This window comes from Martes martes, assembly GCF_963455335.1.
Source record: "Martes martes genome assembly, chromosome: 2".
Classification (NCBI taxonomy): domain Eukaryota; kingdom Metazoa; phylum Chordata; class Mammalia; order Carnivora; family Mustelidae; genus Martes; species Martes martes.
The window spans coordinates 142,155,343-142,183,034 of record NC_137889.1 but is presented as its reverse complement, the minus strand read 5'-3'; the positions used below and the strand labels follow the sequence as shown (position 1 = coordinate 142,183,034).

Below are 27,692 nucleotides of genomic sequence, written 5' to 3'. Positions count from 1 at the left end.
AGAGGGGGCTGGCCAGGCTTTTCACCATGTGGTAGCTCCCTCCTACAGATGGGCTGTGGACATGAGTGGGGAACCCTGGGTCAGTGGGAGGTGGGAGTCTGAGCACCACCCCACAAGGGGAGGACGGGAAGCCATAAAAGTCCACCCTGAGGTCCCCAGACACTCACTTCCTGAGAGCTCCTGGGCCTCATGGGTAACAGGATGACACCCCAGGTGCGGGGGGCTGTGCAGGTGCTGGGGGGGCTGGCGCAACAGGAGCCCACCACCTTCCAAAGCCACTGCCATCGGGAAAGAGACCATGGAGCAGCAAGGCCCACGATCAAGTCCTGTAGTGCCCAGGGCCGTGGGTGCCTGGGAGCAGAGAAGATCCCGGGGCCAGATGGCTGCTGCTGGGCTGGTCCGCGCTGTGACCTGCCTGCAGGTGGGACGGACAGCCCGATGTGTCCCCCCTGACACCTGCCCTGGCAAGACGTGCTCGCCACAACCTTGGACGAGTCGCTCTGGGGGACTGCTCTGACGTGGCCTTCCTGGGGTGGCACCCACCCGGACACCGGCCCGGAGAGTCCCCATCTAGAGCGCTGCACCCTTGGAGGGGCCAGAGTCATGGGGCTCCCGATGTCTGCTCGCAAAGATCACACAAAACAAGGCACCTTCGTTTGGCTTCAAGCTCTTCTTCAACAAATGGCAGCACCCAGGCCGCCCTTCCCTCTTCCCACAGAACACTTGCATGTGTAAGACAGGTCACACTTCGGAGTCATGAGGATAGGAATGGCAATGACAGTCTGTTTGCTGAGCATCTACTATGGGCGGGGCAGAGCGCCCACACGTGTCACCTCCTTTGGTCTCTACTGACCTGGCCAGGCAGACAGGTGGGAAAGGAGGCCCACCGGAGGGTCACAGCCCAGGGTCCCACAGCCCGTCAGGGGCGAGCCCAGATCCGCGCTCGGGCCCATCTCACAGCCATGTCAGCCCCTGCGCTCTGCCTCCTCACATCCGCATCTGCCCTCTGTGTCCCGGCTCAGCCTCATGCGTGCCCACAGGAAACCACCTGCTGGGACCCAGACACGCCGTCCGGATCTCCTGAGGGCATCACACCGCAGCCGGCTGTGCCCTTCACCTCCAGCATACAATTCTAGGACCCTATGTAGAGCGTAGCCCTCCATCTGAAAACCCCTCCTCATTTAGCCCTCCCAACCCCCAGAGTCCGGCAGCGGTCACATGTCCCATACTCCCTGCAGACGGGGTGTCCCCGTTCCTTGGTGCCTTGCTCAGGCGGAGTGCCAGGAGGCTGTGCCTGTTGTCGACTCCCAGTCTGGACTCACCCGCCTAGACCATGCTTACGTCTGCTCTGGAGGGAAACGGGCCCCCACTTTCCAGCCCGGCAGCCTGGGACGCCTCCTTTGCAATAGACCCCAGGAGCCCCATTCAGCTTTCTGGACTGTCTCCAGCTCTGGAGTGTTCCAGGAGACACGTCCATGGGCGACATGTGAGCTAACCATGTCCAGGGGGAACTCACTCAGAAAGGGGGTCTGCTCTCCTACCTGGTTTGTTCCTTAGCTTTCTTAATGAGCAAGGCTCAGGTCTGGGGGATGGGTTCCAACCTGTGGGCCCCCTTTACTGCGAGGCCTCTCACACTCCAGTTACAGCTCCTTGCTCAGAAGAACCACTCACGTGAGTAAAAGTTGTCCCCTTGCATTGTCTGGAGAGGGTCTCTATCGGTCCCGCTACTGTGGGACAAAGACTGGCTGTCTAGGTCTGGAGAGTTAGTCCTAGTGTCTGCATCCCCCTTGAGAATCAGCCAGCTGGTCTTCTGCGGAGGGAGGAAAAAGCCACGTGAATGCTGAGGCCATCGGCAGTGGGACTGACCGCGTTACAGACAAGGAAATGGGGTCAGAGAGCTCAGGGGCCCAAAGGGCTTCTCCTGGGGGCACATGGGGGAGCCACACACACCTCCCTCCCTTTAAGACAAGCCAGGGGCCCTTGCCCTCCCTGGAGCCAGGATGGGGAGACTCTGGGGCCAAACCCCTCCCATAGAGGTACACCCATGCCTCTGCACTGCCTCCGGCTGCTTTTCCAGCAGAGCCGCCCAGCCCCAGGGCCTCACTCTTGACCTTCAGACCCTTTACTGGGAACCTCTGTCCAGCCTGTTCTCAAGCCAGCACCCCAGATGCCCCCGGAATGCCCTTGGACTAATTCTCCTTTCTTTTCAGACATGCATCCGTGATAGAGCCAGAACTGGGTTACAGGGGCACGGAAGGAGGACAGTGGGAGGAGGCGGCTGGGGGGGCCACCTCTGAAATCTGGTCCCGGCGCGTGGACCCCGTGGGGCCCCTCCAGAACAGAATGCAAGCTGGGGAGCCTGAACTTTCGGCTGGGGAACCCTCCCCAGAACCAGCCTGCCTCTGGGCGAGGCTGTGTTCCACCAGACCTGCCCCCGAATTTACCTTCCTGTTATCCTGCTCGAAGATTCCATCCTCGCCATCCGGTCGCCTGGCGGCTGGAAGAGAAGAGGCGGCCTGTCAAGGAGATACACCTGCTCCCTGGGCATTGCCCGTCACGGTTCCCGCTTCCCTTCGTGCTCAGAAACAGAAAGGAATCAAGCCAAGGTCAACAGGACAGGAGCTTTTGAAGGACCAGGGAGCGGGAAGCGCCAGGGAAGCATCCCACGGGAGCCCCACAGGCGGTGGCCATGCACCCTCCCTCAGGACGGGTCTTCAAACCGAGAGCAGGTGTGTAAAACGCCAGCCCCCCCCAACCCCGCCCCGAGATTACACCATGTGTTTAGGAGCTTGGGATTTTTAAGAACACATGCTCTACTCTTCTAGTCGAACTCCAAAGGGTCAGGAGGGCTTGGTCCCCAGTGCCTGCTGGGTCCGGCTCAGCTGGGTGCACCCCCGCTGATCCCCACACCACCCCGTTCTCAGATCGGGAGACTGAGGCTCAGAGACATGACAGGACTTGCTGAAGGCCATGCACGGGGGGCTGGCAGAGGCTGACCTATGAACCCAGGTGCTCTGTCTCCAATGGAGCCCCCGTTTGCCCCCCTCACTGCCTGCTGCCCACAAAACAGAACGGTCAGTGAGCTCTGCCACTGAGAAAGTCCATGAAGAGATAGAAAGGAGATACAATCTATAGCCAGAGGTGACCTCAGGGACTGGAAGGAGCGAAAACTCACTTTGCCACGCTGTGCCCACCAAGAACGCTATCTGGGCCCGAGAAGTCCGACTTTTATAGTCTCCACTGGCATTTTTTTTTTGGTGGCGGGGGTGGGGTGGTCACCCGGAGGGGCTGACGTTATCCCCAAGCCAGTACGATCAAGCCCATCACACGAGGGGCATATGACGGCACTCAGCGCCGGTGTGAGGACTTCCCATACGAAGCCACGGACCCCGTGCATGGAACAATGGAAGGAAGACCCCGGGCCCCTTCCCCACCCACCACAGAGACTGAGGGCACGGTAAGGACACGCCAGGGGTGGGCTTCTTACCTGCAGCCTGTGGAGGGCTTGGACCTTCGAGCCTTTTGGAACACCCTGCCTTGTGCACCACCAAGGACAAGACTGACATCAGGCCCGAGAGCTTGGAAATTGGGGATTGGGCTACAGGACCTTGACAAGATAAGGTCACAGTTGAAGAGCGTTCTGGATACGTGGACATTCTGTTACTCCCGATGGCCGTTTCTCCTTCTTCCAGGAGAGACCATGATTTTTCCAGTGCGAAAATAAAATCCCTGCTCTCTCCACGGGCAGAGGCAAAATTACAGGGAGCCTGCGCAAGGGGCGTCATGGACAGAGGCAGGGGCAGGACGGATGCGTGCCCACTGCCTAGGGCTCACCCGTCGCACAGACAATGGCGGTCGCCAGGCAGCAGAGCCCTGAGCATCTGGCTATACGTTCACTGTGACCCTTGGCGGCCGCCCAGCAAGCTCTGGGGACGATCAGGCCAGCGGGACTTGGAGCACCAGAGCACTGCCACTGTCCAACCCAGAGGAGCCTCTCAGGCTCGGAGCGCCAGTGGGAGTCAGTGGGCGCACCCCTGAGGAGCCCTCAGTGGCCCCCAAATGGACCACTACAGTGGGGGTAATTTACAAATATGAAGACAGCAAAGGGCTCTTTGGGATATGAAATCCCATCCCTCTGGGTCACAGGGCCCAGAGGCTACCCTGGGTTTGAGCACTTCACGCAGCTGTGGGTGACCAGTTGGGTCAGACACTCATGGTGGCAGAGAGACCTCGGGGCTCAAGAAATGCCCCCCCCACCTGATGAGGAAGCTATCCCATCAGGATTGAGCATGTTTCCTCTGCAAATGTTCTTCCCACAATCACCAAGGGCTCTCCAAAGACCAAACATGCCAGCCCATGGCACACGCGACAGATGCCCAGACGTGGGAGCAGGGGTAGGAAAATACAGGCATTCGGCACTTGGTATTATTTGCAGCCTGCCTCCTGAACAGCTCTGAGCCTCAGTTTCCCGATCTGTAAAATGGGCAAATGACGCCCACCACCCGACCCCGCTCTGAGTTGCGAGGCTCCCGCGGGGTAATGTGTGTAGATGCTGTAACACACTGGGGCACCCAGGTCTGAAAAACGAGGAATGAACAGAGAACAGCCTTGAGGCAAGCTGGCAGCCTGGCATTTCAGAGAGTAGGGAGAAGACAGATCGATTCAGGACGACCCAGGAAACTGGCCTGAGTATGTCTGTTCCAGCAAACAAGGCTGTGCCTCCAAGCCTGGAATGTATTTGCCATGAGGGGCCCTTCAGGGAGAGCCCCAGGGGACCTCTTTTCGGGGCATCCCCAGGAGATTGGCTGGCCTCTGATGTTCTTTCTGGACCCAAAACCCACCTGCCTTCTCCTTTCCTCCCGTCCCAAGACAGGACCCCAAAACCAAGATGAGACTATACCCCACCACGGAGGAATCCCAGAGAGTCCTGTGAGAGGTGACTGCTTCCCATCTTACATCAGGGAGCATGTACTGATGAATTTGCAGGGGAGGACGGAGAGAGCACCCCTATGCTAGCAGGCGGATGCAGGTGCAGGGCTGAGGTGCCCTCTCTGTCCTCCGGGGCCCTGGCATCCACTCCCATGGCCGTTGCTGCCAAGCTTCCTTACCAAGGACACAGCTACAGCCCTGTCCCTGCATCCGGACACAACTTTCTGGCTGGTGTGGGGGGAGGCGTTCTGGTTTTCCCTGGAATCCCTTTCGAGCAGTCTGAACCTAGCATAGCATCCCTCTGTTGAGGGGACCTACTACTGGCATGTTCCTGCTCTGCGCCCCCACATCAGTGGGGCCTCAGCCAACTCCTACAAAACCTGATGGCAAGGCAGTCTCGAACCCACTCTCACAGGGAGGAGACAGGGAGCGGCCGTGGCGGGAGCCGCACCTGCTTCACCAACGTCAGGGGGCCCCCGCCGTGAGCACCTGCACACGGCTCAGAAACACCATCATACCCCAGTTCCATGTGAACTCTGCGTCCCGCCGCTCCCTGCCTATCCCATGTCTGCCCCTGACTATGCAGGAAAGGGCTCTTCCGCTCCCGTCCTGTCCTGCCCCTCACTGTTTTCAATTTTCCATTCACTTCCTCTTGCTTCCTTTCTTCCTTTTTTTTCTTACTACTTTTTCAAAAAGCCATTAAATCATAAATAAGCAGACTGGAACTAATATAGTACAAGGCATAGCGTTGGGCCCTAAATGCTGTACAGCGAGAGCGGAAGGGTCAGGGGCTGGGGGTCGGGTGGACGAGCCCCAGTGGAGCCCAGAGCGGCTACTTCTCGGCCCCAGCCTTGGGCTCCTCATCCTCAGGGGTGCTGAACCCAGAGCGGACCAGCAGGAGACACGCTGGCAGCTGTCGAGCGCCTGCACAGAATAGGGGTGTCCTTGCAGCAGCTGCTCAGGCGAGGACACCCTCGTCCTCCACACTAGTGCCCCACCACGAGGCCAGGCCACCTCACCGCTGGAGCTCATGTCCCCAGAACGGGAACAGAATGCAGGCACCAGAAAAGAGTGGTGCCAATTAAGAACTGTGTGTGAGTTTGAGATGGGGCTTTGGAAAATAAATAAATTAATTAGACACTATGCTTTTTAAACTGGTTGGACGTATTATCTTCAATTAGTTAATGGTTCAGTAATGCGACATCTTCGCCCACACGATCTCAAGAAAGGTGGACGTCAGCGTAAAAGTTTCTGGAGTCTCTCCCGAGAGACAACAGGGTGGTGACTTTGCTGAGTGTGTGTGTGTGCGCACAAGCACATTCATGCTCACACACACGCTCACGCTCACTCACATGCTCACACACATGCTCACACATGCACACGCACCCACATATGCTCACACATGTGCTCACACACATGCTCACACACCCACACACATGCTCACAGATGCACACATGCTCACACACATGCTCTCACAGACTCATATTCACACAGGCATGATCTCATACACATGAATTATCTCACATGCATACACATGCTCTCACATGCTCACACACATGCTCTTACACGCTCACATACACGATCTCATACATGCTCATACTCATGCATATTCTCACACAGTGCGCACACATGATCTTACACACAAACACACTTACACATGCACGATCTCACAACACATACATGATTGCACATGCCTGCTCACACGTGCGTGTGCACACACATATACACTTCTGACAGGACGTGCTCTACCTGGAATGGGGGAAATCTTGTAAAATCAAGACATCTCAAATATATCAGGGGCCAGAGACATCCTAACATAAACGTTATTTCTGGAGAGTTCCCTGGGGACACCTGGGGAAGGACAGTACACACACGTTCTGAGCCTCTTGCACAACCCATTCCCATTCCCGAAGGGACGGGTGGTGGTCACGTTTACCCCCCGGCTGTGGCCGGATGCTGGGTAGAGAGCAGGCACTCTGGAAAATATATTTGCTAAAAGAATCAGGACACTGGATTTCTGAAACGATAAATGGGCTTGGGTTGTTGCTCAGCGTTCAGTCATACAGGAATTCCCCTGCCTTGGGATGGGACAGCCCTTCGTATCCAGTTTAAAAGCAACAACACAAGGATTCACGCTGATAACGTAAAATAAAATGTCTCTCCAGGGGACGATTTAGTTCGTCAAAGAACTTGGGGCTGGAAGCTCTTTGTCTTAGATCTGGCTGGTTCAGAGGCTGCCAAGCAATTTCATGATCTTATTTACTGCTTCCTCTGCTTCCTGAGAGGAAGGCCCCTCCTATACAATGTGTGTGAATTCCATGTTTGAGGTTAATAAAAAGCCAAGTCAGCCAACGCCCCTGTGACAAGCACAGGACACACACCTTCCCACGCAGGCGTGAACATGGCCACCATGATGGTAAGACAGCCTTCAATGAGGCTGCTCCTTCCTTCGGCTGGGCCTCGGTCTCCCCACTTGTCACAACAAGGGGCTAATCCGGACAGTCTCTAAGGGCCCTAGGGTTTCACCAGCCCACCCCTCTCTGATCCCTCCAGAACATCTGAGCTCCAAGCTTCCCCAGGTGAGCGGGAATGGTAAAGGTCACTGCCTTCTGGGAACCCAAGAGTTTAATCCCTTCCTTTCTTTCCTGGGACAAGGAAGAAATGCACAAGGCACAGGGCCTACTGGCCTCAAGGAAAAACCAGAAATTCTGTTTGTATAATCAGACCACCGATGGGTCAGTAAGCCACAGGAAGCTTTCATAGGGTCGCTTCTAACAGTGGTGCAGGTGTGGACGGGGCACGGGGGCTGTTTTCTTTGGGTGCCTCCAGACAAGAACTTTAAAGATGGGAATCCCTCTGCCCATCCCCCCATCATATGCACAGCACTTCACAGATTAGAGCCTATTTCCACGTTCATTATTTCATTTGGTCCATAGCCAGCCTGTGAAGAGGGCAGGGTAGATGGGTCAGTTCCACTTTGCAGAAAAGGAAACAGAGGCTCAGGATGGTGAAGCCCCATGCCCCAAATCACCCAGAAATTCCATCAAGAAACAGAGGGAGACCCGGAGCCTTCTGGCTCCTGCTCCGCAGTTCCAGCCACCTGCCACCCGAGCCCCTGTCCCAGGCCAATAGGGCGGAGCGGAGGTGGGCAGTCATCTTGGAGAGGGAAACCAGGGGCTGAGAGACCCCCTCACCGCCAGACCTGTCCAGCCCATACTCACTGATGCGACAAAACTCTCTGACTGCAGGCTCGCTATTCACTCCCTCCTCAGAAAGTCCTAAAACCCGGGAATGAATGACTACACCTGGTTTGTTCTGTTTTCCAAAATCCCAGCTGGGTTGCGTTGGGGTCCAGGAAGCCTTGTCCCCCCGCACCTCGGCTGATGTCAGCCTGGCTGCCTCCCTCCAAGGGGCATTACGGAAACCCTGGGAACCCGCTGTCGCTGAGGAATTCCCACCCCAAGCCCGTGGACGTGTGCTCGCCTCGGCTTTAGAGCACACGGAACGGTCCTGACTCAGAGTTGCCCGCCATGGTCTCTGACGCAGAGGCTCCTGGGAGCCCACTTGCCAACCTATGCTTCCCACTCAGGCTGCCCGAGGTGCCTCCCCATCCCCGCTCAGAACACAGCGAAAGGAAGCATCCAGGAGCAAAGGGGTGGCAACAGACATGCAGGGAACACGGCAGCAGAGGAGATCCAACTGTACCATGCTGTTTGTAGATAGGAGGTTTCCTATAGATGTTATCTTTTACGCCAGTGTCTGGGAAAGAAGAGAGAGAGGAGGAGAAGAGCGGGGTGAGCGAACACACCGGTTTCCATTCCGCTGCTTCTCCAAAGCAGCCATCAGCCACCAGATTCCACACAGCCAGAGAGGCTCACAGGGACTGACTCCTGGGACCCACGCCTCAGACCAAGTGTTCCTCAGCCCCAGCCCAAAGCCAGAACCTAATTCAAGGGGAGCGGGGGAGGGAGGCGGCTGGAGTGGACAGCCGGTCAGACAGAGCCTTCTCTCCAGCACATTCCCAGGAGGGCCAAAGTGGCTCCCTGGTGTTTGTGTGGCTTTGGGGGAAACTCCAACGCACTCCAGTGGGGGGAAGTGCAAACCCTCCGAATTGGGGGAGGGGGTGGTCGAGAGGCTTGGGAGTCATAGCCATTCCGTGCAATCGGGCGCTGTGCGTGGCAAGCCCAATCACGCGTCCTGGGTGCCTACCTGGGACGTGGAAATGGCGAGGCGCCTGCTGGTAGGTGCAGGGGGGAGGTTTGCTGTCTGAGAGCACCGAGAGGCTGGGGGTGCTCCGACCACTTTCACTGCCTCCAGACGGAAGAGCAAAGACAGGCAGAAGGGAGGAAAGGGAAAGCAAAGGAAAGTAGGTCAAGTAGGAATGCTGGTTCCCAGGAAGCCCGTCTCCCCCCGCTGGTAGAGCCCCACAGACACTCTACCCAGGGAAGGGAGTGGCCCCCTGTTGACACTTCCAGACTGGACCCCATGGCTTGTTAATCCAACCTTGAGTGGACCCTTTCAAATGGCCCCATTTGCAAGCACTAGTGGGTCCAAGAGCAAAGGTCCTGTGGTTGCCAGTTCACCGGAAGGTTGGCCGGGCTCTGGGCTGACCCCCACTCTCCTCAGGGTGCACAGCTGGTCTGCCGTTCAGCCCCGACTGGAGCTTGAATCCAGCAAATGGCAAATTCACCGAAAACGAAAGCCTCCCTCCCTCAGTATCCTTGCGTAAAAAAGATGCCACTTTCTTGGAGGATCCGCAAATCAGTCATTCAGAATAGGATTACAAGATCAGTCCCTAAGGGCCACTGAGTAAAATTTTACCAGCTAGAGAATAAGAGCAAGTTGGTATTCATTAGCTGCTAGGCTCCTAAATAAAGCTACTTTTGGCAAATTCAATGAAAGGAATTCTCCGATTCTGGCTCCAATTTCTCATCCCATCTGGATTTGTAATTCCTGTTTCTGAACAAGGTTGGATTATCAAGTCACAAATTTAGTAGTCTCCCTGGGTGACCTCCCCGCCCCATGCCCTACACACACCTATTTAAGGAACGACATGATAGACAGAATGCAATGGGCATCAAACACTTTGGATGATGAGGTTTATGATTCATTTTAGCAAGACACTCCTGAGGCACGCCTCGTTTCCTCTCCCCTCAGCCTCAGGAAACCCTCTGCTACCTTGGATCATAGTCTGGCAAAGGGGGTGCCCTCCTGGCTTGGAAGGAGCCCCTGCGAGCTGCAGCTGTTCCAAGTGGCAGGGCCCTGAGCTGACCCGGCAAGGAAACAGCCCTCCCTTGGGGCTAGACGTGTGCTCAGAGCGCACTCTTGCCTGCGTCGGGTGCACCGGGAACCCAGGAGGGCACGTAGGGGCAGAGGAGGGCACCCAGCCCGAGCAAGCCCCCATCTGCAGCCCAAATCGGGCTGAGACCACAAACGGGGCTGCTGACCACATCTCGGAGCATCCATCCTCCTGCGCTGGGCGCCAATTCCACCCGTGAGTGCTGAAGGAACTCCCAGCCCTGCATCGCCGCATGAACCCTGCCTTCCTCTGAGCCATGGCTTCCCTGCAGCGTCAACCCTTCCAGAGCCCCACACTGGTCCAGGATCCTTCCTGCAGTTCCCCGAGGGGCAGGAGCCTTCAGGCCATGTCTGAGCCCCTGAAGGAAACCGTCCCCATGTGCACGTAAAGGGAACCGCAGATCACTGATTGTTTCTGGCAGTGGTGGCTGGGACGGGATCCACGCTCAAGGGTGGAGAAACATGGCAGAAGTTTAAACAGTCTCCTTGCTCAGGCTCCGGGACAGCCGAGGACTGCCCACTCCGGGGGTCAGCACGAAGCCGGGTGTGCCCCAGGCACGGCCTGGTGAATCCAGGAGGCTTTGAATGGCTCACTTTCCCCTGCCTAGAAGTCACGTGCCCTCATGCACCCAGCTCCCACCCACGTGGCTGCAGACGATGGGATACATGGCGGGGCTCCTGGCCCCCAGTCCCCAAGCCTAGAGTGCTCTGTCCTCCTACAGCCCAACCATCAGCCTCTGTGTGGGGGAGCACCCCCAGTGCAGGTCCTCATGGGGCCTGAGACCCAGGGGCAGCTGGGGACACAGACCCAGAAGCAGTGGCCATGATGCCCACCCACACCTGCCACCCAGCGGTACAGAGATCACCAAAGTCTGCCAGGCCTGGTCCCAGGCTGAGAAGTCTCTCCTGGCATCCCTTCCTCCCAGCCTCCCTCCCCACCCCCAAGAGAATCCCCTTTGCAATGCCCCCCACTTGTCACAACCCTTCTGGGGTCATGGCCCAGTGCAAAGCCTCCCTGGGAAACCCAGGCCACTGCTGGCCATTCCCCTGTCTGGACTCACTGGGTTACCTCTTCGTAATAAAACACACGGTTAACATCAAGCCCCTGCCCCACTGCCCCCAACTCTACCCCGTCCAGGGCCCCCCGCGGTGCTTTGCCCACATCAGCTCCCGGAAGCTCACGGAAATGCCCACAGCATCCCTGCAGGACTCACGGCTCCCTGGCTCCTTTCTGCAGGAGGGACAGGGCTGGGGTGGGGTGCCCAGGGCCAGGTCCCCGGGTGGCCAGCTTCCTTCCTGGGCCTCAGCAGTAAAACCCCAAGCCACAGATGTGGCCACGGATGCAGGGAAACCCAAGGAGGGCCCGGCTGGACTTTAAAGAGAGGACTCTGCGGACCAGGCTCTCATGGCCTCTGGAGGAGCTCGGGAAGGAGGTCCGATCCTAACGTCTACTGGTGGGGGGGAGAGGCTTCTTCACACAGTGGAAGCAAATGGTCTCTGCTGCAGGGGTTCCAGCAGTCCGAGCGGCCTCTGCTGCCTGTCTCTCCGCGGGGTAACAGCTCACATCACTGTGGGCGTCACTGCCTTGGTGTTGGCTGAAGGCCACCCTTCATTCAGGCTTCACGTCCCCTCCCCCGTCCCAGGTTCCCATCCGGAACATCGCGTGACATGCGGCCGTCCCATCTCCCCAAGCTCCTCTGGGCTGCAACGATTTCTCAGACGTCCCTGGTTTGCGATGATTTTCGTGAGGAATCCTGGCAGGTGTTCCATGTGGCGTCCCTCCGTGAGGACTGGTCTGGTTATTTCCCGTGATCAGTGGGGGATCGTGTGTTCTCAGGAGGAAGACCCCGGGGGCACAGTGCTTGCCCATCCCATCAGGTCAAGGGCACCTGCCATCGACGTGACCGATCACTGCAATGGTGACCTTGACCCCCTGGCCGAGGTGGGCTTTACCAGGCTTCCCTGCCCTCAGTCCCCCTCCCAGCACTCCCACTCCGTGCCCTTAGTGGGGAGGTCACCATGACCCGCGCAAGCCTGGGGACTGGGGGGGCCCTCCTTGAGGGTGGCACATCCCCATAAGTCATTGGGAGCTCTCTTGCTTGGGACCTTTGTCCCTTCTCCTTCATTTATTCATTTGCTCATTTATCTATGTCAGCGTGGACTTGTGGGCCCTCATCTCGCTGGCTGGGTGACAGTCCAGTGTCTCATTACTCATTCTGCTCTTCAGTCGTCCCAGCTTTGCCTTGGGTCAGCTCCTGCCAAGTCCTCTCAAGAAGGCCAGAAGCAAAGCCAGCTCCGGTCCGCATGCAAGGGTGTGTTAAGGATGATGAGTGAGCCGTGCATGAGTTCTCACGTGTGCAGCACATCTCTGCGGGCTGTCTGAGCCTTGACCACAACCATCCAGTATAATGCATGGCCCTGGGACTAGGGCCAGATAAAGAGCTGCCTCTGGGGCACCACGAGTGGATGGGAAGCCGGCCCTGAACTGAGGCTCTGCCCCGGCAGCCCTATCCCTCTTGTCCTGTCCCCTCCCACCATGGCAGAAGGAGGTCGCTGGTCAGGAAGTGGCACCTGCCCGGCGAAGGGGTCCCGGCAACACCATCTCCCCTTGACCCTCCATACCTGCCTGCTCCTTAATAGGTGAGAGCCTTACTCTGCCTCAGGAAACATCCTCGGGTCTGTAATTCATACTAAAGTGCAAATGACTGCCACCAACACAGATGCTGCTTGTCCATCTTGGTTGGGGGGGGAGTCTTGGGCACTGAGACATGGCAGGAGGAAGGTGTGTCTGGGGTGGGGGTCCAGTGAGGAGAGAGGAGGAAAGCAAGGGCCCCTGTCAGCAACCAGCTGGGTCAGGCTGGTGAGGGCTGGGGTGAGGGCAAGCCTCTCCTTGGGGAGCCCTCCCCCCCACAGCAGCATTCAGAGAGTAATCTCCACCTAGAGGAGCTAAAGATGTGAAGGATGCCATCAGGAGAGGCCTGATGGCAGCATGGCTGTCTCTCCCCGTGCTCCCCGCCGGCCCTCCCTCACGGGGTGAGGAGAGGGCTCTGCTCCGCCTGATGTGCCTGGAGCGGGCTGGCTGTAGGTCTGAGACACCGTCCCCGGGCCTGCCCTTGGCTGAGGGCACATGCTGGCGTTCCTCACCCTGGAGGGCTGAGAACTTGAGGGTAGAGGGTCAGAAGGGAGCAACGGAGGACAGGGTCGCAATGTCTGCTCTGGCCCCAGAACCAGCCTGGACTCGTCTCAGCCGGAGCGGGTCCCCATGCAGTCCAGCCAGCTCATGGGCAGCTGCTGGGACAGCATGGCTACCACAGCAGAGACAGTAAGTACCCCGTGGCTGGGCCTTGCCTCTGGGCCACCCCTCTTCCAGAGCCCCCAGCAGGACAGCCCCATCCAAAGCAGGGCCATGGCGGGTGGGGGTAAGGCTGTGTGTCTAGGGGCCTGCGGACCAGTTAGTGAAGGGAAAAGAGGCATCTCCTTTGTGACCTGCCGTGACCTGGCCATTAGCCAAATTCCCCCTGGTTTGCAGGGAGTATGCGTTCTGTTCACAGGACATGCGCGGGCCACCCAGACACGTGTCCCAAGGCCCTGCTGGCTGCGTCCACTCACGGGATGCACCACGTCGGGCTTTGCTGCTTCTCGGGAGCGACGATATGTCCAGAAGATTCAGACTGTGAGCTGTCGGGTCCCAATGCTTGGGGGCTCGGCTCTCCGTAGACCGAGGTTGGGGGGGACGCGCAAAGTAGGTGACAGTGATGTACGGAAGGGAAGGCACAGGTGCCAAGAGCCCCATCTAAGACTGTCAGATGGGGGCATGAGCCAGCTGAACTTGGCTCACCTCCTGGCCCCATTGGGAGGGATATGTCCCACCGGGAGGGACATGTCCCATTCGGCATCTCTACAGAATCAGGGCTCAGCGGCTCTCTGGGGACATCAGTGAGAACATGGCTGCAGCTTCCTCTAACACCAGAGCATCTTTCTGCGGCATCTCGGGCTGCTCGTGCTGCATAACAACGTGCCAGACACGTATTTCTTACTGTTCTGGAGGCTGCAAGTCACAGACCAAAGTGGGGCAGGGCTTGGTTTCCAGTGGGAGCACTGCTCCTGGCTGGCAGATGGCCACCCTGTCCTTGCATGACCGTGAGGCCCTTCCTCTGAGCACACACAGAGGGCGAGAGCTCTTCCTGTGTCTGTTCTTCGTCTTGTAAGGCCACCGATCTTACGGGATCAGGGCCTCACCTTAGTGACTTCATGTGGCCCTAATGGCCTCCCAGAGACCCCATCTCCAAATGTAATCCCAGGGCGGTTAGGGCTTTAACATACAGATCCTGGGGACACAAGCAGTCTGTGACGTATGGGAAATGAGCATGGCCATTTTCCTGGTGTGATTGGCCTATGATGTCTGTGCAGGGATGTGGATGGCGGGTGGGTCCACGGCCTGGGAAGGGGCAGGAGCTGGAGTCCGTGCAGGGTGTGCCTCCGGCCCCAGCCACCGTGAACCCCGAGGCCACAGACAAGTTACAGCCTGCTCTGTTTTGGCCCCTGATAATGGCTTCAAGCGGTCCCCGTGCCCCAAGGAGCCTATGTGGGAAATCAGAGGGGGTCACGGGGGAAGGTTTCAGAAACAAGGCCCCAGGCCGAGCATGGGGGAGATCCTAGCCTCCTGACCCACGGCTTTCACTCAGCTCCTCACTACTCACTTCTTCCCACAGCAAGCTTCCTACGTCCTCGTCCCAGGAACACTGACACAGCGACAGAAACGGGGCTGGACCCACAAGACACACAGCAGGGAGCACGGGCAGAGACACAGGGCTTGGGGAAGCCATGCGGCGGACACAGGACAGCAAGACACAGACGCGTGGCTGGACGCCCTGCGCGTGCCCGCGGCCCGGGCACTGCGCACCTTACCTCGGAAGTAGGGGATGTAATGATGTCTGAACACGGATGTAGGGCTTGGGTGTTGGGACAGGGACAGGCAGCTACTGGTACCAACACTCACAGTACCAGCTGCGGGCGACAGAGAGCAAGTCAGAGTCCACCCCAGGCCCACGGGCCGCACAGCCACCAAATATTCCTAGGCCCCACTCCTCTAGGAACATTTGCTCTTCCTCTCCCGAGGAAGGGACACCTTTTTGAGACAGCCAAGGGGGACTCAGCAGATATGCTTTAGACCAGTCTGCTCCGGTTCTGAGCAAGGAAGCCCGGCCACCTGAGGGATAGGGTGGCATCCCCGGCCCTGAGCCCCGGCCTGTCCCTCCACTCGGGGGCTCCTTGGCCTCGAGACAGCTGACAGCAGCTGGCTAGAGCGGGGTGGGCATGCACCTGACGGGCACCAGGCCTTGTCCCGCCGAGACCCACATCTCAGCTCCCTGGGGGCCCCACCTGGCCAGGCACAGCCAACAAGCCCAGCTGAGCCAGGGGTCGGGGGTCAGGGTTTGGGGATGGGGGATCAGGAGAAGGGCCCTCGGAGAGGACGCCTGGGGAGGTGGACCGCCCTTCAGCCCTCACTCACCTGCTTGCCTGCTTACTCATCAGTCATTCATCCATTCATTCACTCTCACACCTGCTCACTCATTCACTCACTCATTCACTCACACACTCATTCACACACTTGCTCACCCACTCACTTGCTCACTCACTCACACACTCCCTCACTTATTCACTCATTCACTCACTCACACACTTGCTCACTCATTCACTCACACATTCATTCACTCGCTCACTCATTCATTCACTCACACACTCCCTGCCTCACTCACACACATGCTCACACAACCTGTGGCTCACTCACACTAACTGGCTCACTCACATATACACATTCACACTCACATGACTCTTGGCTCACAAACTCACTGGCTCACTCACACACACTCACACGCCCGACTCACACACCTGCACACACACACTCGCACACCCCCGGCTCACATGCTTGCACACCCCCTGACTCACACACACACTCGAACACCCCCTGGCTCACACACACACTTGCACATCCCCTGCCTCACACACTTGCACACATGCTTGCACACCCCTGGCTCACACACTTGCATACACGCTTGCACACCCCCTGGCTCACACACTCGCACACTGATCCATCCATTCTCCACTTAATGAGCAGGATGTTCCAAGAACATTGCAGGGAGTTGACAAAAATAACTTTGCAAATGAATGAGTTGATTTTTCCACAAAGGCTGTGAAAATTAGAGCTGTAGCCCGTGGATGTGGACATGAGTCATGCAGCAGCTGGCCATGGAGGAAGCAGCTTGGAAAAATCCCTCACAAAGGCAGTGTGCACGTGGAGTGTCCCTGGGCCTTGGACACACTGAGGCCAATGGTGAGTTTTCAGAGCTAAGGGCGAGCGATACACAGCTGGGTGCGAGGCAGGGAGGGCAGCGGGCCAGGGAAGGAGAGCGCCCTGCCCTGGGTGTCCCCTTGCCAGGAGGGGGCAGTAAGCCCTCATCAATGTTCCCACGGGGACGGCTGCCGGTCTTCGGGGCCACCAACCCAGCCATAGGTGAAGGGTGTCAATGGATATTCTAGCTGTTTTTGGCCATTGACACTGCCTGCACAGCTCAAACCCCCTAGCCCCACGTGAGCCCGGCACTAACAGACCCCTGGTCACCCACATTTATGCCCCTTTATCTCCCTGGCATCCCTTGCTAGATTCTAAGTTCTCAGTGCTGCCTGTGTGTTTCACCCAGGTAACCAGCTGCCTGCGCAGCAGTCCTCCCCTCCCCTCCAAACACGGGGGGCCAACCTCCCCGGACACGTGACCTGGTCAGGTTCTCCCATCACCCGCTGGCCATCCCGCACCCAGCCCATCATTTTTCCGGTTGTGTAAAGGAAGAGACAGAGTCAGAAGAGGGAAAGCAATAAGAAATACTGCTTCATCTGGGGTCCTAGAAGCCACGGGGGCTGAGTACCTGGACGGCTGTAGTGCTGGGGGGACCTTGAGGTTGGGGTGTAGCGCCCGAGGCTGACGGACCCGGTGGAGCTCGGGCTGGAGGTCCGGCACTGCTTGTAAGAGCGGTCATCCTGATCCCCCTGGGAGGGAAGGCAGCCTGGTGAACAGCAGAGCTGTGGGCACTGCCCACCCCCATGCATTCACCCTCCTCCTGGTGTTGGCCCTGTGGACCGGAGAGGCTGACTCAGTGTGGCCCCAGGATGACACCCTCTGCACCTGTCAGGGCACCCCGGGGTAAGCCAGGTAGGGGCTGGGCCCTGCGCCAACGCTCCCCGTGGCCTGAGCACGGCCCCAGAACCCCCAGATCCCAGAAGGCAGAGTCTCCATTAGCCCTCCCTATGGCTGGGCTCCCAAAGAGGGTTCCCCCTACACCCCTCAGCACCCCTCCTGCCCCATCCTTCCGGCCACCCAAGCTCCTTACAAGCAGGACCTTTTGAGATCCTTGAGAACCATGAGATTCTGCATTCTCTCCCCGCCTCCCGCACAAGGGGGGCTCCCAGATATGGGACGTAGAAGACACCCCTCCCAGGCTCAAAGGCCCAGTTGAGTCAGACACACAAGCACTAGCCCATGAGACTCCAATCAAACGGGACGAACAACGGTTTGGAACAGTCAGAGCAGGCTGCAGGTGGTGTGAGATGGCATGACACCATGGTGCGGGGGAGGGCAGGCTGCTGGCCCGCCACGGCAGGGACCACCGGCCAGAATCCTGGAATGGCCCAGCCCAGCAGCCCGCCATGGCGTAAGCTGAGGCCAGGACGAGAGTAAGCCCAGGAGAGGGGAGAGTCTGGACTGGAGCTCAAGGCCCTCATGCTTTCTGAGCTGACCTTCTGCCTCCAAAAGCATGTCTTTCAGCAGAACTAGCTGAGCCACTGTCCTAACACCTGGCCATGCCCCCACCTCCACGCCTGGCCAGGCCAGCTCCTGCACTGGGATCTCACCTGCCAGCTGTCCCCCGGCTTCCCCCTGAGCCCACCTGGCCTGTCCCACCCACGGTGATGGGCGCTCTCTCCCTGCTGACCAGTTGCCATCCCACAGGAGTCCCATCTCCTTGCTTAGCCTGTCCATAGGGCTGGCCAGCCACATGTGGTTTTTGAAGCTCAGCATGGATGGCCACTTGTCTGGTATGGGTGGTGCATTCCTGGATCTGAGAGTTTGATGCCCATGCAGACTGGAGTCTGATTGGCACCTGTCCAGACCCCTGAGTGGCTCTGAGAAATAGGCAGACAGGGCTGCGGACCAGAAATGCTATTGGATAGAGAAATGCTCTTGGAATACTCGTCCGCAAGGACCTGGGCGCTCTGTATGTCCCGCCCAGAGGAGCGTGAGTGGGCCCAAGCTCACCCGGGCTCCTGGGCCTTTTATCTCCAGGAAGCCACGAGCCAGACCTCAAAGGAGCCACATCCCAAGTGTCAGCCACTGCAGGACCGACAGGTGCACCATGGAAGCATGCAGATGAGACGTGATTATAAAAATAACCAACACCCAGGACGGCGTTTCAGGCCACCGAGGACCATGGCCCCAGACCCCATGGCTGAGAGCCACAGAGGCCCTCTCAGGGTTGCCGTGGGTGGTTATGTTTATAACCCCGGTGTCATTGCCATGAGCAAGAGGGGGCGTTGGCCGGGGACAGGCAGTTACCTCCGTCAGCGTTGGCGAGAGTACCTGCGGGGACTGGGGACACAACATGCAGAGTGGCCTGTTAGGTCACTGGTGGGGGTGGGGGGGCACACACATGCCCTCACACCCAGACTCTCCTCCAGATGGGAAATGAACCCCACCATAAGACATGATGCAGGATTCCAGAACCTTCTTTTTAGAGAAATAAGGTCAATGGCCCTCCAAGAAAGGGGTCCCCAGGACACTTGTTTGGGCCATGCCTGGAGTGTCCCTCCACACTGGCCCACCCTGATGCCCACTGCTCTCCCGTGAGGATGTATTTTCCAAAAGGAAGACCATCAGTTCAGGGCATGCGGGACAACAACATCTGAGCCCAGCACCTTGGTTTTCTCCAGACAGGAGAGACAAGGGGCCCAGAAAAAGGAGGGGCTGTTGGGACCTCGGGTCTAGGGTTCCTGTTCTCTGCAGAATGGAAAGGGTAAGTGTCCCCAATCTTCCCATTTCACAGAAGGGGAGACTGAGGCTCAGAGAGGCTCAGAGAGCTGAAGCCTCCAGCCTGCTGATCTTTTCCCCACTGGACCCCTGCTCTGGTGGCCACTGGCCAGAAGGCCGCCATCCCAGATAGACAGGGCCCTCCAGCCCTGAGGCCAGCGTCTGCTCAGCTCAGTGCCTGACCCTCCTTCTGGGCCTTCTTGTCCCCACCCCATCATTCACCCACAGAAGGGCCCCCTTAGAGATCTCCACTGTGCCAGCTTCCCGCCAGGGTGCGGCAGGGCCTGGAGAGGGGAGAGGCCCAGGGCCCTGAGATAGGGGAGTGAGGGGACTCTGACACCCCCGGGGGATGGCGGAAGCCGGTGGGGAGGCCACAGTGACCAGGGCTGGGTAACCCAGCCCAAGTCTCACCTCTGTCTCGGTGAGATGCATAGCCCTAGGCCGGCATGTCTGTTCTCTGAGCCTGTGCCCTCATCTGCACCTTGGGACACTTGCTCCTACAGTGTGGGGCCATGGGCCACGGATACACAGGAAAGCCCAGTGTCCGTACAGTGAGTAGGCCGGAGGAGTAAGCAGTGACCTGGATGGTGGGGACACTGCCCAGCTGCCAAGCGTGACCCACCAGCTCACAGACAGTGCACCACGGTAGGGGGTGTGGCATTGGCGACCATGGCTCAGATTTGGCATGTGCCCCGGGCTGTTGTGCTCTGCTTGTTTGTTTGCGGATACTTCTGGGACCTGCGGGAACAGGACTGAGGGCAGCAGCAGCCCGCACCCACGTGCACATGTGGCCCTCCCCGGCCACAGGGCTCCATGGCACTCGCAGCAGCCCTACGAACGGCTGGGGGCCCCATGAGCCAGCCTGCACAGGAAATCTCAGGCTCCAGCCGGGGAGGGTGGGGTGTCACCCAGGGCCACCAAGGGGTCGGACGGGAATTTGAACCCAGGCCTCTAGATTTGGCTCCCGTGTCTTAGAGGAAGCATGAGGGGCAGCTAAGGAAATAGCCAGCAGATGGTCTTCGGGGCAGAAAGGCCTGGATTGGTCTTGGTTATGCCGTTCATCATTTGGGGGAGCTTGGCCAAGTCACTGGACCTCCCTGACCCTCTTACAGTGCTGTCTACTGGAGCTGACAAGATGCTGGAGAATAAAGCCCCACGCACAGCTTGCATGCATGGTAGGTGAGGGCAGGTTGGGATCCCTCCCTGTCCTGCCTCTGAATGGGGCTTGTCGCCCAGATCCTCAGGGTCCCAGGTGTCCCCTGCAGCAGAAGCCAGCCAGGAGGGGTGCCTGCTGGCTGCTGAGCAAACTAACTGGGGTCGTCATCACCCTCCTGCCCCATCCTTGTGTTGCACAGCCCAGAGAACCTGTGCCCGGCTCCCAACAAGTGGATAGCACACACGCTCGGGCCACCAGCTGGCAAATTATTCTTCCCACCTATCCCAGGCATCCAGAGCCACACTCCAGTCTCAACACTACCAAAGAGCAGGGAAAACCAACACGGACTCCACGTGAGATGGAGAAAGGCCATGAGAACCAAGTCATCAGAGAAGGACGCGCCGAAGGGACTCTAGGGAGTCCATCGTGTGTGGTCCCCATAGGTGGTCAGACCAGCGCGTGGGATTCATGAGCCGGGAGGCAGGCCAGCCTCAGAGGGTGGCAGCTTTCCTTCATACCAGCGTGTCTCCTACTTCCTCCCCTGCCCAAGCAGACCCTCTGCCAGGGTCGGGGTGGAGCCCTTAGGGCCTCTCGATAGGGGATGGGCACAGGCCATCAGAGGGGACAGGAGGCCGAGGGTCAGAAGGGGAGGAAGCAGATGCGACCCCTGCTGTGGGCACGCCACCTGCCATGGGGGCCGCACCTCATGGCAGCTCTGCCTGCCTGTCGCTGAGTGGCTGATGTATGGCGAGTAGGAGATCATGTCAGGGCGGTCGATGTTATAGATGGCCTTGCTTTTAGGAAGAGCAGCCAGGTCCCTGTAGTCAAGAATCTCATCGCCCAGCTTGGCCTGAGAGAGAGAGAGAGCAGAGGGTGCTGTGACTCACAGCCCAGAGAGGGCAGCAGGTACTCCAGTGGCCGCTTGGACAGTGGGGCCCTGCCCAGGAACCAGGCTCCATGCAATGGGGGTGAAGGGACAAAGGCAGCGGTGAGGGGGTCCTCATGGTCACGTGGGCCTGGGTCCCTCGACCCCACCACGGAAGGTCACACGGTCCTAAGGAAGTTTATTCTTTGAGCCTCTGCCTCTCACCCTCCAGAGTGGGACAAACAGTTGCATAGGACAGCCCCAGGGGCAGACAGGTAGAGCCGCTCGCTTGCTCGGCACACAGCCCAGCAGACAGCGAGACTCAGCCCACAGCCTAAACATACCTATGCATACCTGTGTATGCACGCACAAATCCATAGGTGCATGCAAATCATGCACACACACAGATGCGAATGCACATGTGTGTATATGGACATGCAAATTCTTGGATGCATATGTGTACATACACACCCACAAGAATAACATGCATGTGTGTGTGCAAACACAGACCCACGTGTGAATATATGCAAACAGCATGTGAAAACATGCCCATAAACACACATGCACACATGTGTGCACACCTAAAACACATATGTGCAAATAGGCATGTGCAGGCACTTAAAGTCGCATGTACATGTATGTGTGCATGCAAACACGCACATTCATGCACGTGCACACACACGATATATACACACATAAGACACGTGTGTGTGCATGCATTTAAATATACACCCAGTAGGTGTGTGTATGTGCATGTGCAAACACCATGTACACACTTATGCACACATATTGCATGTGCACACAAAGGACTGCCTATGGCAGAGGTGGTATATGCACTCACAGACCTCTACCCTCTCACTGTCACTGCCAAACACTAGCACACACACTTGCACAAGTCATAAGTGCCTATACCCTCTCACACACTCACGTGTGCAGGCACAACGCACACTCCTTTTCTCACCCACCACTGCACACCAGCACAGACGCTCACACATGCTCCTGTCCCCACACCAGTGCATGTTCACATCCCCATGTCCACACACTTGCTCATACACACACACACAGTCCCACCCTGGCACACATGCTCTTGGCCCCAAACTCACACCTACACATGTACATGCACACACTCCCATGTGATAACACACATTCATACTCATAATCACACTCACCTGAACCACTACACACTCACTCACACAGGTATTCACACTTCCACAAGGTTGCACACACACACACATGCGTGCTCAGCAATTTCCACTTGAGATACGGCAGCAGAGTGACTGACACCTGTCGGGCTGGCTGGGCTAGGACCTCTGGTGGAGCTAGGACTGCACCTGGCCCCCGGCAGGTGCTCACGGGGGGTGCACACAGAGCCACTGCATTTGCTCAGGGAACAGCCACCAGACCACTCGCTCTCCTTCGACCTGGCCTTCTCCAGCATCGTCCCACTGCTCTGGGCTTCTGCTCCCACTCTGCTGCTCCTCTCTGCTCCAGGGGGCTGCCGGGGGCACGTGGCAGGCTGAAACAGTTCCTGGAGCTGGGCAGGACCACACCCACATACCCCTCAGCTGTCACAGCAGAATGATCATCTATGTCAGTTCCCGTGTTCCTGTCGTGGGTACCAACGTCCCCATCCATCCCGGAGCAGACACCTGTGGTCACCTCCTCCCCACCAGGACCCCCTGTCAGGATTAAGGTCAGCTTGGCCTTGCCGGATGTCAGGATGCCTCCACCGGCTCGGCTCTACCTGAACCCCGAGGGAATCTTTTGCTCAACCCTGGTGTCCTGCAGTGACCAGGGTCCAGGGCCAGCATGGGCCCACATTCTTCTCTGCGGTGGAACCAGCTGCCCCTTTCCAGCCCAGGTGGCTCTGGTCTAGATCCTCGCTGCTCACATCTAGACCCGGCCAGAGCCTCCAGGGTGTTCTTCCCACAGTTGCACCAAACAAACATCATCAACAGAGGTTGCTAACACTGTGAGCTCCTCCCTGGGATGGCATTGGCCTGAGCCTTTTATTATCTGCTCCCCAAATACTCACGAAGAGCCCGTGATGGGGGCAGCTAGTTACCGCCTTTCACTGATGCAGAAAGCAGAGCCAAAGAGGTTAGGTAACTCACCCAGAGTCACACAGCCAGGGATGTGGGGTAGGAAGAGGCCTGGGTTCTTGGACTCCAGAGCCGTGCTCCCCACCATCGCCCTCTGCCGGGCCCCAGTCTCTGGAGCCCCAGCTACGGCACATTGTCTGCCAGCTCAAATCTTCTGCCAGCCTCTCCGGGTAGGTGACACAACCCCTCACTACGGTCCCCAAATGCAAGGTTGACGTTCCTGGCCTGCTCCCCTCAAGGTCTCTCCTCCCTGTGGCCCCAGCAGGCCAGGGTTCAGTAGGCCCAGGCCACCTCCCCTAAGAAGCCTTCCCTGACCACCCTACTCCAAGGCTCTCATGAGCTGGTGGGTGCTCTTGGGGTGAATGCTGCCATTTGTGGTGTAGGTTGAGAGATGGAATGTCGGACGTCTCAGACCTCTGACTCTTCCCCATGGAGCCCTGGGCAGGGCTCAGAAGACCTGAGTTTGAATCCTAAGCCTGTTGTTTGTAGCCAGGATGGACCCTGATCAGAATTTTTGAGCTGTTCCTCAAGGGCCCTTGTGCACCTGCTTACCCTAGGGGCTCACTCCACAGCCCATGCTGCCTACCAAGATGAGCTTCTTATGAGGCCCAAGGGCTTGGCACCTGCTGCTCTCTCCCAGGCCTCTTTCCCTGCTCCCCCTCTGGTTCTTCTAGACTCAGTCCAGGTTGCCCTCTCTGAGGGACCTGCCCTGCCCCCTCCATTATTTGGGTTGGGTATCTTGTCTCCTTCAAGTAAAAGTGCTGATGTTGGTTGACGCATCAGGCTCCCACCAGGGACTGGTGGCTCCTGGGGGTCCAAGACTCGATCTGATTCATTACGGAGTCCCTCTCCCTAGCTCTGTCCCTGGCATGGCAGGGTCCTTGGGGCATACTTGCCAAATTCAAGAAAAATCCTTGGGGCATTTGCCAAAATTAGGTGGATTCTCTGGGCCATTTTACAAGATGAGAATGCCACCTACGTCTTGTCCATCCACTGGATTTCATGAACCTCAAATTAAAGCTGATGCTGGAATGGGGGGCTGGGCGAGGTCTGGACTCACGGGTCCATGTGCAGATGGACACCCTTCCCTGCCCTGGACCCCACTGTGATCAGAGCATTTGCCCTCCCGTGGCTGTCAGCCCCCCTCTGCACAGGTCAGCGAGGCTAGCCCCGCCCTGGGTTAGCCCCTGCTGATCCCGGAACAGCACGGATCAGGGAGGCAGCTGGAGGGCACCAATACTGCCTGCTCCCACCCTGGACAGGTGGCTCTGCTCCTGGGTCCTCAGCATCTGTCCTGCCTAGTACACACACAGATGCATTTCCTCCCACAGCTGGCCTCTGGGTGGTCGCCATGACAACGGGCTATGCTCTCTAATTGGCGGAAGGCCACTGGGATGCATATATGTTCCTGGGACTTCTCTTCACTTTTTTCTCTCCCATTCTCCATCCAGCATCATAAACAATAATAACATATGGCTGTCCACGACTGTATAGTTACAACAAGCTGTCCCTAATAATACATTATAACATGATAATGCTGATTTTCTGCTTCCTTTGTTACTGATTTACTGCCGCGCTGAAGAAAGGTTACAACAAAATATTCAGCATGACCTTATTTGGGTTAAAAAAGAATACAGCACAAAGGGAATTAAGGGGCGTGTCACACAATATTAGCAGGGCTACCTTGGCTGGCCGGAGAGCACATGGCATCCATCGTCTGCACAGCTGGGCTGCTGGCATCCTTCCAAGCTGCAGCAGGGCTCAGGCTCCACCCCCCGCCACTGCCCCAGGGCCCAGCACTGAGCATGGTATCGGGCACACAGTAGGCCAAACACAGATCTCAGCAGAGAGACGAAGGAAAAAGCAGGGCATGGACGCGTAGGTGGCTCAGTCGGTTGAGCATCTGCCTTCAACTCAGGTCATGATCCCAGGGTCCTGGAATCGAATTCTACATTGGGCTCCTTGCTCAGCAGGAGTCTGCTTCTCCCTTTGCCTGCTGCTCCCCCAGCTTGTGTGTGTTCTCTCTCTCTGACAAATAAATAAAATTCTTTAAAAAAAAAAAATGCAGAGCAGAGCCCCGAGAGAGAGGAAGGGCTTGCTTCCCCAGACTCACGCCTCCCCAGTGAAGGAGTTCCAGGGACGTGTGCTGCCGATGTGGTGCCCACACCACCCTGATTTGGGGGGAAGGATGGCTGGATGCTCTGGCCTGTGACCGACCTGGTGCCCTGGAGGGCAGATGTGTCCAGGCTGTGCGCTGGCCATGGTGCTTGGAGCCCATGTGTTGGAACGGGACATGGGCGCTCTTAGGTGGGGGGTACGAGGCTTGGCAGCTGTGATGCAGATGAATTTCTGCAGGTCTCTGAGTGGCATCTGAGAAGTGGGTGCAGTGACCCGGGGAAGGAGGAGGAGGAGTGTGGCGTACATCCCAAGGTCCCCCGTGCTCACAGCCTCTCTGTTGTGTCATGAGCATGTGTCACGCTCAGATTCGGGGGACTAGTTGAAGTTAACTTGCTCGAGGCCTGTTGAAAACTGGAATCCAGGGCACCTGTATCAGCCGAACGGAAGTTTATCCAAGCTGATACCGCCCACCTCAGGCCAATGAGCATCAGTAACCCCCAGTGCAGACGGTCACGGCGCCTTTCAAGGAGCTGTGACCACAGGGCCCAGCATTGCGGCTCATCGCACGGTCCCGACTGTACCTCAGTCCTTGACAAATGATGGATCGTTTAAAAGAGGAGCTCACACTGAGAGAGCCGTTACCGTGTGCTTGCAGCCATGGCAGCCACAGAAGCCGGACGCCCCCTGCCTTTGCTAAGCGCGCCACTGACTTTGTCTCACCGAAGTAACAGGAATCGTAACTAAGATCTTCCGTGACATTGATGACATCGTGGGCTGAATTACATCCTGCCAAACCTGTATCTTGAAGCCCTAACCCCTAGGACCTCAGGTGGGACTGTGTTTGGAGATGGGGTCTTTACAGAGGTGAGTAAGGTAAAAGGAGGTCACGAGGGTGGACCTCTATCCCATCTGACTGGTGACCTTAGAAGAAGAGATTAGGACAAAGAAAGACACCGAGGGATGACCACGTGAGGGACCAGAAGAAGACTAGAAGCCAAAGATGGTGGCCTCAGGACAGCCAGCTCTGCCCACACCTGGATCTCAGCCCCAGTCTCCTAGACAGGGAGAGAATGCGTTTCTGAGGTTGGAGCCACCTACTCTGTGGGATTTATTTGCTATGGTGGCTGGGCTACGAGCACAGACATCATACTGATCATCGAAGTGCGCATTCCCAAAGTCCTGCCTCTGGCCAGGGCTGCAACTCAGGGCTCCCCACCCCAGGCCCTGGACAGCAGGAACTGTGAGTCTCCTTTGGTACAGATGAGCCCTCAGAGGCTCAGAGAGGTTCACTCATCACCCAAGGGCACACAGCTGGTCTGATGAATTCACACCGCCTTTCTGAGCCTCTGAGGGCATGTTCACAAAGGGCCACACTGTGATTCATCCTTGGGGCTCGTAGTAACCATGTTCCCCCAAGGACTAGAGTACTCGGGATTGTTACCCATCAGAATTCAGATCAGGAATGACTCTGCATCCAAAGAGTATGAGATTCAGGGCTGAAAAGGTGTCAGAAAGAGCTGATTCAACCCCCACAGTGTCCCACCTGGCCAGGTGGGAAGGGGCTGGCAGGAGGGACATGCCCCAAGTCACCTGCTGCTCCTTGCAGTAGCAGAGCAAGGCCCAGACGCCCAGCTGCCCCTCCCCAAGCCTGTACCAGGAGCCTCGGGGCTCTTCCTCCCAGCACAGTTGGTGCTCACGGGTAAATTAGCAGAAGTACCGACCTCCCAGTGCCCATCCTGCCACCAGAGATAGCTGCTGTGAAAGACCTAGTGATCATTTTAATACTTTGTGTACACACACACCTGCACACACACCCATGTGCACATGTACACACCTGCACACACACCCACATGCACATGTACACACCCATGCATACACCCACGTGCACAATACATACCCACGTGCACACGTGCAACATACCCCCACATGCACATGTACACACCCACACACACCCACATTCTCACACACCCATATATACACCCATGTGCACACGTGCACACATATTCACATGTGCACACACGTCTGCACACACCCATATGTATACATACACACCCATACACACACCAGCACACACACCCATATGCACACGTACCACCCCCACACACCTGCACACACACCCATATGCATACATACACACCCACACACACC

General features: G+C 57.6%; 1 protein-coding gene across 1 annotated transcript in view; it reads right to left on the bottom strand.

Moving 5' to 3' along the window:
* ABLIM2 (actin binding LIM protein family member 2) overlaps positions 1-27,692 on the bottom strand; it is a 135,652-nt gene that overhangs the window by 27,916 nt on the left and 80,044 nt on the right. The window contains exons 10-17 of the mRNA XM_080796991.1: positions 21,163-21,309; positions 17,151-17,271; positions 15,136-15,234; positions 9,139-9,240; positions 8,635-8,688; positions 3,488-3,607; positions 2,445-2,497; positions 1,672-1,810 (exon numbers count right to left, since the gene is read on the bottom strand). Coding sequence (XP_080653117.1) covers positions 1,672-1,810; positions 2,445-2,497; positions 3,488-3,607; positions 8,635-8,688; positions 9,139-9,240; positions 15,136-15,234; positions 17,151-17,271; positions 21,163-21,309 — 835 coding nt within the window. The remainder of the gene's footprint in view (positions 1-1,671; positions 1,811-2,444; positions 2,498-3,487; positions 3,608-8,634; positions 8,689-9,138; positions 9,241-15,135; positions 15,235-17,150; positions 17,272-21,162; positions 21,310-27,692) is intronic.